We start from the raw sequence: 15,135 nt of genomic DNA, 5'->3' as shown, positions 1-15,135 counted from the left end.
CTCAGCACCACATATACATACATAAATAAATAAATAAATAAATAAACGGCACATCAACAACTGAGAGAGAGAGAGAGAGAGAGAGAGAGAGAGAGAGAGAGAGAGAGAGAGAGAGAGAGAAGCAAGGCTAGGAATGGTGACAAGTGCCTTTAGTCCCAGCTACTCAAAGGCTGAGGCAAGAGGACAGCTTGAGCCCAGGAGTTTAAGGCACTATAGGGAGACCTATCTGAAAACAAAAAAGCAAACAAAACCGAGCATGGTGGACGCCTATAGTCCCAGCAGCTCAGGAAGCTGAGACAGAAGGATCACCAGTTCAAAGCCAGCCTGAGCAAGAGCGAGGCACTAAGCAACTCAGTGAGATCCTGTCTCTAAATAAAACATAAAACAGGGCTGAGGATGTGCCTCAGTGGTTGAGTATCCCTGAGTTCAATTCCTGGTAGCCCCCCAAGCAAAAAAAAAAAAAAAAAAAAAAAAGCAAGCAAACACAAAATCGGGGGGGGGGGGGGGAATGCAGAAAAGTTCTGGTAAACATTACTACCACAATAACTTAGGATCTGCCTTTTGGTAAGCATTCATGGCCACAATTCTAGGCAGTAGGCAAAATGGCTAGTTTAAAAAAAAAAAGATTAAGGACAATCTAATTTTATTCTGAATGAGCCAGAAACACAAGACTACAATTCTATTTGGACCTAAACACAAACAAAACTAAGAATCAAATGCTATTCCCAGTGTAGCTCCATCAAAAAAAAAAAAAAAAAAAAAAAAACCACAAAATACTATCTCTCTCTAATCCATCAAAATTCAAATAATTCTTTAATTATGTGTGTGTGTGTATTCCTCTTTTTCTTTTTGGTACTGGAGATTGAACCCAGAGTTGCTTGACCACTGAGCTACATCCCTAGTCCTTTTTATTTTGAGACAAGGTCTTACTAAAAGTTACAAAGGGGTCTCACTAAATTGCTGATCCTCAAACTTCTGATCCTCCTGCCTCAGCCTCCACAAGTTGCTTAATTATAAGCATGTACTATCATACCCAGCCAATCCTTTATATTTTAACTTAAGAAAAATATCTATCTGCTTCCATCTAGTTTGTCCTACAATCCCACTGATTAATACATAAAACAAAAATTGGAAGAACACTATCTGTTGATATTCTGACCACTCTTCAATAATTCACAGTATACAATTCTGAAGCATTTAAATTTTTTTTTAAGCTGTAGATGGACACAATTTTTATTTTTATTTGTTTATTTTTATGTGGTGCTGAGGATTGAATCCAGGGCCTTACACGTGGGAGGCAAGTACTCTACCACTGAACAACAACCCCAGCCCTTAAGTTTTGTTTTAAAAGAAATTTGGGGCTTTCATATTCCGTAGCGGTAATTTGTTATTCTTCCTTTAGATTGGTAGAATATCAATTTTCTTTCCCATTAATTTTCAAATACCTATGCAAAACAAATGGGAAATTGATGCAAATTATTTTATATGTCAAAAACCAAACATAAGGGCTGGGGATGTGGCTCAAGCGGTAGCGCGCTCGCCTGACATGCATGTGGCTCGGGTTTGATCATCAGCACCACATATAAAGATGTTGTATCCACAAAAAACTAAAAAATAAATATTAAAAAGTTCTAGAGATAAAATCAGTATAATCTATTTATAATGATACTTAGTGCAAACATTCCTCTTTCTTGTTCACAGGAAAGTATATTAAGACTTTGTTTAAGATAATTGGCATATGTTCAGTCCTTAGACAAGAAAGATTTGAGACAAACATTTCCATCCCACCATGATAGCTTTCCGTCTAGAGGCATACTTACTTTTCTCTATCTGTTTTGTAGATCCGAGCAATCTCAGGCACTAAAGGATCATCTGGATTGGGATCACACAACAGAGAACAGATGGACAAGAGTACTAGGAAGAAAAAATATACATATAAATATGTAAATTAATAGAGAATAAATGCAAAGAGCTAGCCAGGTGCAGTTGCCCAGGCATGTAAACCTACTCCAGAGGCTGAAGCAGGATTGTGAGTTCAAGGACAGCCTAGGCAACATAGTGAGCTATATCTTAAAGAGAAAGAAAGGGCTGCGGGTACAGCTCAGTGACTGAGTGCCCCCGGGGTTCAATCCCTAGTATCAAAAAAGGGGGGGGGGGGAATGGGGAGAGGGGGTAGAACACATGCAATGGGTTGAAAAAAAAAAAACACAAGAGAAAACTTCTAACAATCAATTTAGGGATTGGGAGTGTAGCTCAGTGGTCAACTGATAACACTGCCTTCCCACACCAAAAACAGAACCTATATATAATATAGTAACTAGAAACTTTATAAATTCCATCTTTCTTCTTTTTCTTTTTTGCAGTGTTGGGGATTGAACCCAGGGCTGTTTTGCCACTGAGCTACATCTTTGGCCCTGTTTTATTCTGTGACAAGGTTTTGCTAAGTTGCTTAGAGGCTCATTAAATGGCTGAGGCTAGCTTTGAACTTGTGATCCTCCTGCCTCAGCCTCCCTAGTTGCTAGGATTATAGGAGTGTACCACTATGCCAGGCCCTTTCTATTACTACCAGTAATCATCAGAGATTTTAAGTTGAAACAGCTGTCTGATTCAGTCATTAAAAAATTAAAATGAAGGCCAGGTGCAACAGCACACACCTATAATCCCAGTGATTGTTAGTTCAAAGCCAACTTCAGAAAGGGTGAGGCACTAAGCAACTCAGTTATGACTCTGTCTCTAAATAAAATACAAAATAGGGCTGGGGATGTGGCTCAGTGGTTGAGTGCCCCTGAGTTCAATCCCCAGTACTCACCTCCCCAAATTAAAACAAACAGAAAATTTATGGTGAATGACAGTCACCTTGGCCTCCCAGGTAAGAATATCTGGCCCCTTTGATTCAGTGTCACAATTACCCCATGATGTAAACAGCATAGACAGGACTGCTTTTATGCCTAAATTCCTAAAGAATCTGGCCCAGAGTTAATGATGAGAATGAAATTTAAAAACTCAGGTCTTGAGCTCGGAGTATAGCTCAGTGGTATAGCACTTGCCTAGCATGCACTAGGCCCTGTGTTCTATCCCCAGCACCACCAAAAGAAGAATAAAAAACAAATTTAAAAAATCACTAAACAAAATAGGTCTTCCACAAATCTTAGACCAAGAACACTTGTCAGAACACATGAAGTTCAATTTTCAGAAGCCCAGACTCAAGAAAATATATGGCTTTCAAAATTACAAAGACAACCACATTACTGAATTCTCTTAAGCAAAAATGACAACTGTGAAATTCAACAATCACTATTTTGTCAATGGCAGGTACCATTATCAGATACACTGGATTTTTTTTAAATATATTTTTTGTTGTTAGTGGGCCTTTGTATAGATATATAAGTATTGGAAATCAAACCCAGTGCCTCACACATGCCAGACAAGCATTCTACCACTGAGCTACAACTCCAACAGATTTGTTTCATTTTTAACTGAAAACAATTTAGTCCAAGTCAAGAACATGAAGGCAACAATTTGCTACCAAATGGGGATAGCCACACATATATAAATACAACACATACTTCTACTAAAGTCTTAAATTCTTTTCAGCAATGATTTAGATTTCATCTAAGCTATTTCCTCAGTGATAACCTGGGATGCATCAGATAAACATTAATAGTATAATTTTTTCTATTTAAATATGTCATTAATGTATGCATTCCTTGTTGAATGCAAAAGGGGGGAACAGGTTACTGATAACATTAAGTAGTCTCTGACATAATGAAATAAATTCAAATTCTTTTGTTCTGATGGTATCAGAATTTATCTTACTTCTCTCTAGTATTCTGTGCCAAGACGCAATGACTTTGAGTACACTTTATTTCCCAAACACTAAATTCAACAAGAAAAGGATTTACTAATTTTCCTATCAATCTATTCTACAGAGATCAAAGGCTTCTGAGAGACAAAGAAAAAGTTGACATGCCCTTTTTATTCTTCAGTTTGGTAATTTTAAAAAAAAGCTATTTCCTTGCCTTATATAGCAAATAAAAAACATCAGGAAAGAATATTTTCTGACTCTTCATTTCCGTTGGGCACAATTCAGGTAGATGGTAGTCTTAAAACATCTTTTCTTCCCATCATGTACCATCACCTAATGCCCTCTCTCTTTTCCAAATTCTAATAGAATTTGGAAAGACTGCATGTATTTCCCGGAAATTACAAAAGGGAGTTATAGATTTTTGAATGTTCATGAAAGTGTTGACTATAAAAAGAAGAAATTTCAGTGGGCTATCAAATTAGCAAGAGTACCACTGGTTCTTCTTTCTTTCTTTCTCTTTCTCTCTTTCTTTCTTTCTTTCTTTCTTTCTTTCTTTCTTTCTTTCTTTCTTTCTTGATCAATGGACCTTTATTTTATTTATTTATATGCAGTGCTGAGAATCAAAACCCAGGGCCTTGCTCAAGCTAGGCAAGTGCTCTTCTACTGAGCCACAACCCCAGCCCCTACCACTGATTCTTCACATAAAATCAGACATACTTCAAAATTAGTATGTGTTACAAATTCCCTTTAATTTTTCCTTCTTCTTCTTTTTCCAATTATACTAGAGATTAAACCCAAGGTTATACATGCCAGTCAAGCACTCCACCACAGAGCTAGCCCTAGCCCCTTCCCCTCCTTTTTTATTTTATTTTGAGACAGGGTCTTGTTTGTTACATTACCCAAGCTGGCCTAGAATTTATCTTCTGCCTCTGCTTCCAGGTGGCTGGGATTAAAAGTTTATGCCATTATGCACAGCCCTTTACTTATTCTTCTATACAAATTTAAAAGGATAAATTTTAAAGAAGTAGCTTTTCTGACTTTCTTTTTAGGAAAGAGAAGAAGGATAGTGATTATCTGGACCTAATGAAAGGATTCTTAGTACACCACTTAGCTCTCCTTTAATTCAGGGAAAATTGATTTTGGCTTATAACCTACTGTATTTTCTTCTTCCATAACAAGAATAACTTCTACAACCTGCATAGGTTCCTCACTGATAATGAATAAACTTTTACTTATATTTACACACATACATTTTCTGTATATTTAGATTCCGAACATGTATCTTGAAAGTGGAGGGAAGCTGGGGATATGCTCATTGGTAGAGTGCATACTTAATATGTCATACCCTGCATTCAATCCCCTGCACTAAGGTTTGGGGAAAGAAAAGGGGATTTGAGGTCAAAATTATTGTCCTTGAAAATGATCATAACCAGGAATGGTGGCACATACCTGTAAATCCTACCAACTCAGAAGGCTGAGAGAGAATTCTAAGTTTGAGGTCAGCCTGAACAACTCAGTGAGATCCAGTTTCAAAATGTAAAATATAAAGTACTAGAAGTGTAACTCAGTGGGTTCAATTCCCAGTAATGGGGTGGAAGGAGGGGAAGCATATGTTAAAGGACAATTATTATTACACACAGGATTAAGGCCTTTTACAGAAATACTTAAACACACATTCAATTTATGAAAAGGGCTCAAGGAAACATTAAAATCTATGATAGGTGACATATTCAACATAATGGCACTACAATTATCTTAAGAGATACCTATCCAGATAGAATATCAGTTAAATAAACTTCTAACAGTCCTTATAATTTACAATAGTGGGGCTGGAGGGGTGGTGGTGGTGGTAGGAATCAACATTAGACATGAAAAAGGGAAAGGATAAAAAAAAATGATGGCAACAATTTCAGCTATCAAGCTAACCCCTCAAACATACACATACTGCACACAATTCCATCTCTCTTGGTTCCTTATTAGATTTATATCTCTACTGCTCTTTAGCAAAGAAAGAGCAACCAACAGAAACTTCACCAGGTTAGACAATGACAAAAACACATAATAAACACTTTCTCAAATAGCCCTTGAATTGAAAGAAAAGCCCACTTCTCTGAAAAAAAAATATTTAATTCACAACTTGTTAAAATGTAGTTCTCTCTCAGTGGCTCAGGAGGTCGAAGCAAGAGGTTCATGAGTTAAATAAAGCCAGCCTCAGCAACTTAGCAAGACCCTGTCCCAAAATAAAATATAAAAAGGGCTGGAGGGGCTGGGATTGTAGCTCAGTGGTAGAGCACTTGCTTCGCATGCGTGAGACTCTGGGTTCGGTCCCCAGCACCACGTAAAAATAAACAAATAAAAAAGAATAATAAAGATATTGTGTCCATCTATAACTAAAAAAACATTTTTAAAAGGGGGGAGGGACTGGGGATGTGGCTCAAGTGGTAGCGCGCTCGCCTAGCATGCGTGAGGGGTTTGATTCTTAGCACCACATAAAAATAAAATAAAGATATTGTGTCCACCTAAAACTAAAAAAAAAAAAGAAGGGCTAGAGTGCCCCTGGTTCAATCTCCAGTACCAAAAATAAAATAAAAATATGAAGAAAAATGTGGTTCTCTGGGTTTTTTTTGTTTCGACTTTTACTTAAGACTCCAGAAATTTTAATTTAATGCTGTTGAGTTTTGGTTTCCTTTAAAGAATTAATTTTAAGAGTATACAAATCTTAATATTCAAGTTATAACATGACAAACTTCTAATACTGTGACAACTGTGCTTTTGTCCCACTTTTGAAGTGTTTAAGGAAAAAGTTGACTATACTTTTTTCTTTAATCTTTATAATAACAATGAAAAAACCTATTAAGCATCCCTATTCTACAGATAAAAAACCTGAAACACAGAATTCTATGTCTCAAGTTTCATTCAATAAGAGGTAGCACTGCAATTTCAACATATGCAATTTGATTCAGAATCTATGTTCTATTCATTGTGCTAGGGATTCATCCCAGGGGACTTCCACATTGCTACACCCCCACCCCATTTTAAACATTTTTTATTTTAAGATGGTGTTTTGCTAATTGCTGAGGCTGGCCTCCAACTTGGGATCCTCCTGCCTCAGTCTCCAAGAGTTGCTGGGATTCTAGGTGTACACCACCATGCCTCTTGACTAGATTCACTGAAGAAATGGTATATTTGGGGCGTGGATTGTAGCTCAGTGGTAGAGTGTTTCCTAGCACACATCAGGCACTGGGATCATTCCTCAGCACACATAAAAATAAATAAAGTAATGGTATTTTGTTCATGAAGAAAAAGAAAGGAAGGAAGGAAGGAAGGAAGGAAGGAAGGAAGGAAGGAAGGAAGGAAGGAAGGAAGGAAGGAAGGAAGGAAAGGGGGGAGAGGAGGGGAGAGGAGAGGAGAGGAGGAGAGGGGAGGGGAGGGGAGGGGAGGGGAGGGGAGGGGAGGGGAGGGGAGGGGAGGGGAGGAAGAAAGAGTAAATTTCAGTTTTTTCTGGTACTGGCCCCTCTACCACTGACTGATACAAGGTCTTGATAAACTGCCCAGGCTCGTCTCAAACTTTCACTCCTCTGACTCAACCACATAGCAGGAACAGGAATGCTCCACTGTGCCCTGCAGAAATGGTAATTTTAAGTAGACAGAAAAAAAAAAAAAAACTTCATATATCAAATTTTACTACCAAATGCAAAAACTTGGACTGTCTTATTTCTAACTATTTAAAACTTTATAAAAAAAATTTTTATAGTTGTAGATGGACAGAAAGCCTTTATTTAATTTGTATATGGTGCTAAGGATTGAACCCTAGCATGTGCGAGGCAAGTGCTCTGTCACTGAGCTACAACCCCAGCCCTTAAAACTTTTTAATATAACTCAAAGTATACAAATTTTCCCCATTTTGGGAGGGATACTGGGAATTCAACTCAGGGGTTCTCAACCAATAAGCCACATCCTCAGCCCTATTTTTGTACTTTATTTAGAGATAGGGTCTTAACTGAGTCATTTAGAGCCTTGCTTTTTGCTGAAGCTGACTTTGAACTTGGCGGATCCTCCTGTCTCAGCCTCCTGAGCCACTGTGCCTGGCCCTTTTCTGCTTTTTTCCATACAGTATTTTTCCATTTCAATAATTTTATGTATTTTCAGAGAGGGGTTGATGGGAATCAAACCCAGAACTGTGTGCATGTTAGGCAATCATTCTCCTAATGACTTTAAGTGCCATACTTTTTTGCAGGGGCATACTAAGGATTGAGTACCAATAGTGTTCTACCTCTAAGCTACACTCCCAGTATTTATTTTATTTATCTTTTCCTAGTCTATTTTGAGACAGGGTTTCAACTAAGTTGCTAAGACTGGCCTTGAATTTGTGATCCTTCTGCCTAAGCCTCCAAAGATGCTGGGATTACAGGCACACACCACTGCCTGGCTAGTGTCATAACTTTTTAAAGGCTTTTTTTTTTGCAGCACTAGGAATTGAACCCAGTGCCTCTCATATGGAAGGAAAGCACTCAACCTCTATTTAAAAGTTACAAACCCAGCCTTTCATTTTGTTTTTTAGATAGGGACTTTTTATGTTGCCCAAGCTGGCATCGAACTTGTGAACTTCCTGCATCAGCCACCCAAGTAGCTGGGATTACAGATGTGCACCAGCATACCAGGCTATAATTGATCAGTACTCTTAAATGTATGTGCTAGAACTTATTTTATTTCTTCCTCTACTACTGCATCTGTATATAATCTCCAATTTTCAGAAATAACACTGCTGTCAGTCAGGTACCATGGCAGACAACTGAAATCCCAGAGGCTTGGGAGGCTGAGGCAGGAGGATGGCAAGTTCAAAGCCAGTCTCAGCAATTTGGCAAGTCCCTCATCAACTCAGTGAGACCCTGTCTCTAAATAAAATACAAAAACAATGGGGGGGAGGGGGGGAGGGGGATGTGGCTCAGTGGTTAAACACCCCTGGGTTCAATCCCAGGTACCAAAACAAACAAAACAAAACCACATCACTGTCACAAATGTACTTCAATACAAAGCTTTTTTAAGCATTTGCTATTGTTGTAATTACTGGATCAGGGGAATGAAAGTCTCTTAACATGTAACAGTGTACAATCTACCCTTCTACTGTATATAGTACTCATTATAATGTACATCATCAACATTTAGTCTGTGTGTGTGAGGAGGGGTTACTGGAATTTAACCTAGGGACCCTGTGTCACTGAGCTACATCCTCAGCCCCTATTTAAAATTTCAGGAAGATTCTAAGTTCAAGTCCAGCTTCCCAACTTAGTGAGACCTGTCTCTAAATAAGGAATGAAGCTCAGTGGTAAAGTGTCCCTGGGTTTAATCCTCATTATCACTAAAAGAGAGGGAAGATGATGGTGAAATGGTTTACTGGTGAAGAGCGGGCTCAGGATGTATCTCAGTGGTAGAGGTTGGCTTAGCATATGTAAACGAAAAAAATGGGAACTTAAAAATTTTAAGTTGGGCTGGGGTTATATGACTCAATGGCAGAGCACTTGCCTAGCACATGTGAGGCACTTGGTTTGATCCTCAGCAGCACATAAAAATAAAGGTATTATATCTATCTAAAACTAAAAAAAAAATTTTTTTTTTAAGTTTCCTTAGTCTTTGGTTCTTTTTTGTGCATTTGTCTATTGGGACTGGGGTTGTTTGGGTTTGATTGGGTTGGTTTGTCTGTTTTTGCAGTGCTGAGGGTTGAATCCAGGGGCACTCTACAGAAGACAAATTCACTAAAGAAATGGTAAATTTTATTTTTTCTGGTACTGGAGATTGAATCCAGAGGCCCTTAACACTGAACTATAATCCCAGCCCTTTTTATTTTTTATTTTGAGACAAGAGTCTCACTGAGTTGCCTAGACTAGGCTTTCAATCTTTCTACCTCAACATCCCAAACTGCTAGAATTACATACAGCTGTGTGCCATTGCACATGGTGAGATATTTTTTTCCTTATTAAGTTCTTCACATTTTAAACATTAACCCATTTGATTTTCTTTTCTTTTTTCTTTTAACTCTTTCATTTTCTTTTTTTCAATACTTTTCATATTAGATAATTGAGATCTAGGGCCGGGTGCACATTCGCCTGTTATCCCAGTGACTCAGGAGGCCAAGGCAGGAAGACTGCAATTTCAAAGCTAGCCTCAGCAACCCAGCCCTAAACAATCTAGCAAGACCTTATCTCAAAATTAAAAATAAAAAGCCTGGTGATGTAGCTCAGTGGTTAAGCACTCCTGGGTTCAATCTGTAATAGCTTCTCGCCCAAAAGAAAGTTCAGATCTGACAAATCTTCCCTTTATTTATTTTTTTTTTCGGGGAGATGGTGCAGGGGTACTAAGATTGAACTCAAGGGCACGTTACCACTGAGAGACATCCCCAGCCCTAGTTTGTATTTTATTTAGAGACCAGGTCTCAATGAATTGCTTAGTGCCTCGATTTCGTTGAGGCTGGCTTTAAACTCCTACCTCAGCCTCCAGAGTCACTAGGATTATAGGCATACACTGCCACGCCTGGCTATAGTTTAGTTTTTAATCCACTTTTAATTTCATTTAGGGATAATATTGGGGGGATGCAAATTTTCAAATTAACATTTAAGACAATTCTCATTAACTATCTCACCAATTCATTAGTACCAAAAAAAAAAAAATCCTTAATTTACTCATGTAATGATTTAGTAGAACTACTGGTCTTTCATTACAAATTTAGCAATTAACTTTTTTTAAAAAACATATTTTCAAACACACATAGAGCTATACTAATCATCACTGGGATGTTCAGAGGGGAAAAAAAATTGACAGGGGGAAGGCAGTGCTGGAGGATCAAACCCAGACCCTTGTGCATGTTAGGTAATCACTCTACTACTAAATGACACCTACAGTCCAAAAATATTTATGCTAAACTGATCATCTTAAGAGGATGAATCTGTTCCTAAAAATAACATTGGGTGAAACAGTCTCTACACCAATTTACCTACATCTGGCTCTTCAAAAATCTAGTATCCAGCTGGGCGCAACAGTGCATGCCTGTAATCCCAGTGGCTCAGGAGGCTGACGCAGGAGGATCACAGGTTCAAAGCCAGCCTCAGCTATTTAGCAAGGCTCTAAGTAACTCAGTGAGACCCTGTCTCTAAATAAAAATATTTAAAAAGGGCTGGGGATGTGGTTAAGTGCCCCTGGGTTCAATCCCCAGAACCAACATGGCCCCCCTCCACCCCCATCTAATGTCTGTGTACTGTATTTATAGCACAAGTAATGCTATCTTCTAAAGAGCTATTTGTTTTTTCCTTTTTTATTGGGGGTGGGACACTCGGGATTGAACACAAGGGCAATTTACCACTGAGCTATATCTTCAGCCCTTTTTTTATTTTGAGCAGGTCTCGTGAGATTGCTTAGGTCCTTTATAAATTGTTGAAGCTGGCCTTGAACTTGCATTCCTCCTGTTTTAGTCTCTCAATTTGTTTAGATTATAGGCATACACTACTATGCTCAGCCAACCTAATCCAAAATAACATAATCAACAGACTAGTTACCATACCAAGGAATTTTTAGGCTCAAAGCCCCAACCCTTTCCCATTGTCATGATGTCTATTTCAGACTAAGGGAGATTGTTCCTTTTAAAAGGAATATGAGCTGGGCATGGTATCCCATGCCTATAATCCCAGCAGTTTAGGAGGTGGAGGCAGGAGGTTCATGAGTTCAAAGTCAGACTCAGCAACTTAGCGAGGTCCTAAGGAACTCAGTGAGACCTGTCTCTAAATAAAATACAAGATAGGGCTAGGAATGTGACCCCTGAGTTCAATTCCTGGTTACCACATCCCGCCAAAAAAGAATGAGTAATCTCTTCAAAAATAGATAATCTTTTTTTAAAAAATTTATTTTTTAATTGTAGTTGGACACAATACTTTTGTTTTATTTATTTATTTGTATGTGGTGCTATAGATAGAACCCAGGGCCTCCCACCTGCAAGGTGAGTGCTCTACCGTTGAGCCACAACCCCAGGCCCAAAACTGGATCGTCTTAAGGGGGGGAAAAAAAAGTGTTTAGCTTGGTATCAAATATCCATTCCATTACCTTTTGAAATAGTTAGTGCTGGAGACCACTGTGACCGTAGAATATCGAGACAAATGCTGCCATTACTGTTAATATTTGGATGATAAATTCTTGTTGTAAATGCAACCTATAGAAAAAGAAAAATTTTTGTAAATTTGTTTAAAAGTATCACACAGAGCACATTGAAAATAATTATCATATCCCAATTACCTTAGGTGGTTTGAAGGGATAATCTGTTGGGAAATGAATTGTCAAGAAAAATACTCCACCCTGATAGGGACTGTCATTCTGTTAATGATAAAGAAAAGGTGGAATTAAAAGGAATAAATTACATAAACTATTTATTCTGAAATTAATCTCAATACTTACTGGCCCCATTATTGTAGCTTGCCAATGGAACACTGAAAAAGAACAAGAAAAAAATCACCATGTATCAATCTCCACATTGTACCTTATCAATTAAGTCATCATTCCCCATCTAATCCACATTCATGTATAATCCATTCATCCTTCCTTTATTTTCTTTCTTCCTCCCCAACCCCTTCCTTCTTTCCTTCTGTACCAGGATCAAATCCAGGGGTGCTTAATCAATGAGCTACATCCCCAGCCCTTTTTATAAGATCTGGCTAGGTTATTTGGACTGGCCTAGAACTTATGATCCTCCTGCCTCAGCCTACTGGAGAGCTGGGATTATAAGGTTTTATGCCACTGAGCCTGGCTAAGCCACTTTTTCAAATGAATGAAAAATAGCACACCATTGTAGGTATGTCATATGATATGGCAGAACGGCAAAAACTGGAATAAAAAACACTAAGAATGACTGCTAGGCATGGTGGTGCATGCCTACGATCCCAGTGGCTCAGGAGGCTAAGGCAGAAGGATTGAAAGTTCAAAGTTGGCCTCAGCAATTTAACAAGGCCCTATTCAATCCCTGGTACCAAAACAAAAGAAAAACAAAAACAAAAAAAGAGAGAGAGAAGAATGTATCCACTTCAGAAATCTCTATGAGGCTCTTATTACTTTTTTCTAAGCTATTTTAAAATCTCTGACCTACTCCCTAGCCAGTTGTACTTAAATCATTTTGTATTGTTAAGTGTGTGGTCTGCCCTGCTTGGTATTAAACACAGTAAATATTAATGCTGGACAGGTCAAACTTTAATAATGTAAATCAGATTTTTCCACATGTACATACTTAGTCTCATAATTTATTTTATTTATTTATCTTTTTTATTTATTTTTATGTGCTGCCCGAGGATTGAATCCAATGCCTCACATGTGAGACAAGCACTCTACCAAGCTATAACCCTAGCCCCAGTCTCATAATTTATTTTATTTATTTATTTTTTAAGTATTTTATTTTTATAGTTGGACATAATACCTTTATTTTATTTCTTTATTTTTATGTGGTCCTGAGGATCGAACCCAGGGCCTCACATGTGCGTGCTAGGCAAGCGCTCTACAGCTGAGTCATAACCCCATACCCTCTCATAATTTATAATTTATAATATCAGTTTTATCTTTAAAATAATCCTCATACTTAGTGATGCCCTAAGCAACTTCCTGGTACCAAAATCATCACTGTCATCATCATCATTCTCCTTATAGTAAGGAAAAAGAAAAAAAAAAATCAGAAAAAAATTCTTAATAAAATCAAGGAACTGGGGTAAATAGTTCAGCAATAGAGCGCTTGCCTAGCATATGTGAGGCACTAGGTTTGATCCCTAGCATCAGAGAAGACAAGATAATCTCATTCTCATACTCATTTCTGGTTTTTTTGTTTGTTTGTTTTTTGTTATTGTTACTGTTTTATTTTGGTACCAGGGACAGAATCCAGGGCACAACCACTGAGACACAACCCCAGCCAAGTTTTTTTAGGTGCTAAGTTCCTTAGGGTCTTTCTCTTTTTAAAAAAATGTATAATTTTCTTATACAAATGTTTCTGACAATCACAATCATTTTTTTAATTGATAAACATTACCAATTTTTTGTGGATTTGTCTGGTGTTACAAAACAGAGTCCTTCAAATATCCTCCCTTCAAACAAAATTAGAAGATACAGGGGGAAAAGCTACATGGAATCATATTAGAAAAAAAGGGAAATTATTACTCAACCTATGTGGTAAGATCATTTAATAAATTATTTTAGATAGTAGTAAGCATGTAAATTAGACATTAAAAATACATTAGGAGGGCTGGGGATGTTGCTCAAGCAGTAGCGTGCTCGCCTGGCATGCGTGCGGCCCGGGTTCGATCCTCAGCACCACATACCAACAAAGATGTTGCGTCCACCGAGAACTAAAAATAAATATTAAAAATTCTCTCTCTCTTCTCTCTCTCTCTCTCTCTCTCTCTCTCTCTCTCTCTCTCTCTCTCTCTCTCTCTCTCTCTCTCTCTCTCCTGTCTCACTCTCTCTTAAAAAAAAAAAATACATTAGGAAAACCTGGCAAGGTGGTGAGCACCTGTAATCCCAGCAACTTGGGAGGCTGAGGTGAAAGAATCACAAATTCAAGGTCAGCATCAGTCACTTAGAGAAGTCCTAAGTAATGTGGTGAGACCCTCTTCTCAAAATAAAAAATAAAAAGGGCTGGAGATGTGGCCAAGCATTTTAAGTGTTCCTGGGTTCAATTCTCCATACCAGAAAACAAAAAAAGACTAAGGATGTAGATCAATGGTAGGTAAAGCACTCTTGAGTTTCATCCCTGGTACCAACAAATAAATAAACTAGATGTAATTAATTAACTATTTTACCCCACAAAAATACACAGAAGGAATGAAGGAGGGGAGAAGAATAAACCAGAACAACGAAGATAATGCCTAGCACAGGGGGTTCAAAATATAATAGAAAATGACTGAATGGCTTCTTTCATTGGAAACTAAAAGTATACACTCCCTCCTTTCCTTAGCAAACTATCTCTTAAAACAAGATAACTTTAAAAGAGATCGTATAATACAGAGCTCCCCAGAGACATTGTTATGCTGTTTTACTCCATAATTCCTTTTAAATACTTACTATCATCTCCAACAGGACCTGCAGAACACTGTGCTGGAGGGTCCCTTGCCAGGTCATTTAATTCCTTAAGGAAAAAAAGAAAAAGAAAAGAAATGTATTCAACATAAATGTAACTACATCGTGACTAAATTTTCATTGTTACCAATATTCTCTGTCCTACTTACTGTTGAAGCTCTTAAGGATCATTCCTTCAAATGAGGATTAGATAGTGAACTTTTAAATTGAAGTTACTTTGGACTCTTAAATGCAACTGT

General features: G+C 37.8%; 1 protein-coding gene across 3 annotated transcripts in view; it reads right to left on the bottom strand.

The window, feature by feature from the left end:
• Ube2d2 (ubiquitin conjugating enzyme E2 D2) overlaps positions 1–15,135 on the bottom strand; it is a 74,589-nt gene that overhangs the window by 20,576 nt on the left and 38,878 nt on the right. For all 3 annotated transcript variants that reach the window (XM_078046219.1, XM_078046225.1, XM_078046220.1), the window contains exons 2-6: positions 14,882–14,945; positions 12,242–12,273; positions 12,083–12,160; positions 11,894–11,999; positions 1,821–1,914 (exon numbers count right to left, since the gene is read on the bottom strand). In XM_078046219.1, the coding sequence (XP_077902345.1) occupies positions 1,821–1,914; positions 11,894–11,999; positions 12,083–12,160; positions 12,242–12,273; positions 14,882–14,945 (374 nt within the window). The remainder of the gene's footprint in view (positions 1–1,820; positions 1,915–11,893; positions 12,000–12,082; positions 12,161–12,241; positions 12,274–14,881; positions 14,946–15,135) is intronic.

Source organism: Ictidomys tridecemlineatus, chromosome 1 (assembly GCF_052094955.1).
Source record: "Ictidomys tridecemlineatus isolate mIctTri1 chromosome 1, mIctTri1.hap1, whole genome shotgun sequence".
Taxonomy (NCBI): Eukaryota; Metazoa; Chordata; class Mammalia; order Rodentia; family Sciuridae; genus Ictidomys; species Ictidomys tridecemlineatus.
The sequence above is the reverse complement of the archived record's forward strand: the minus strand, read 5'-3'. Positions and strand labels throughout refer to the sequence as shown.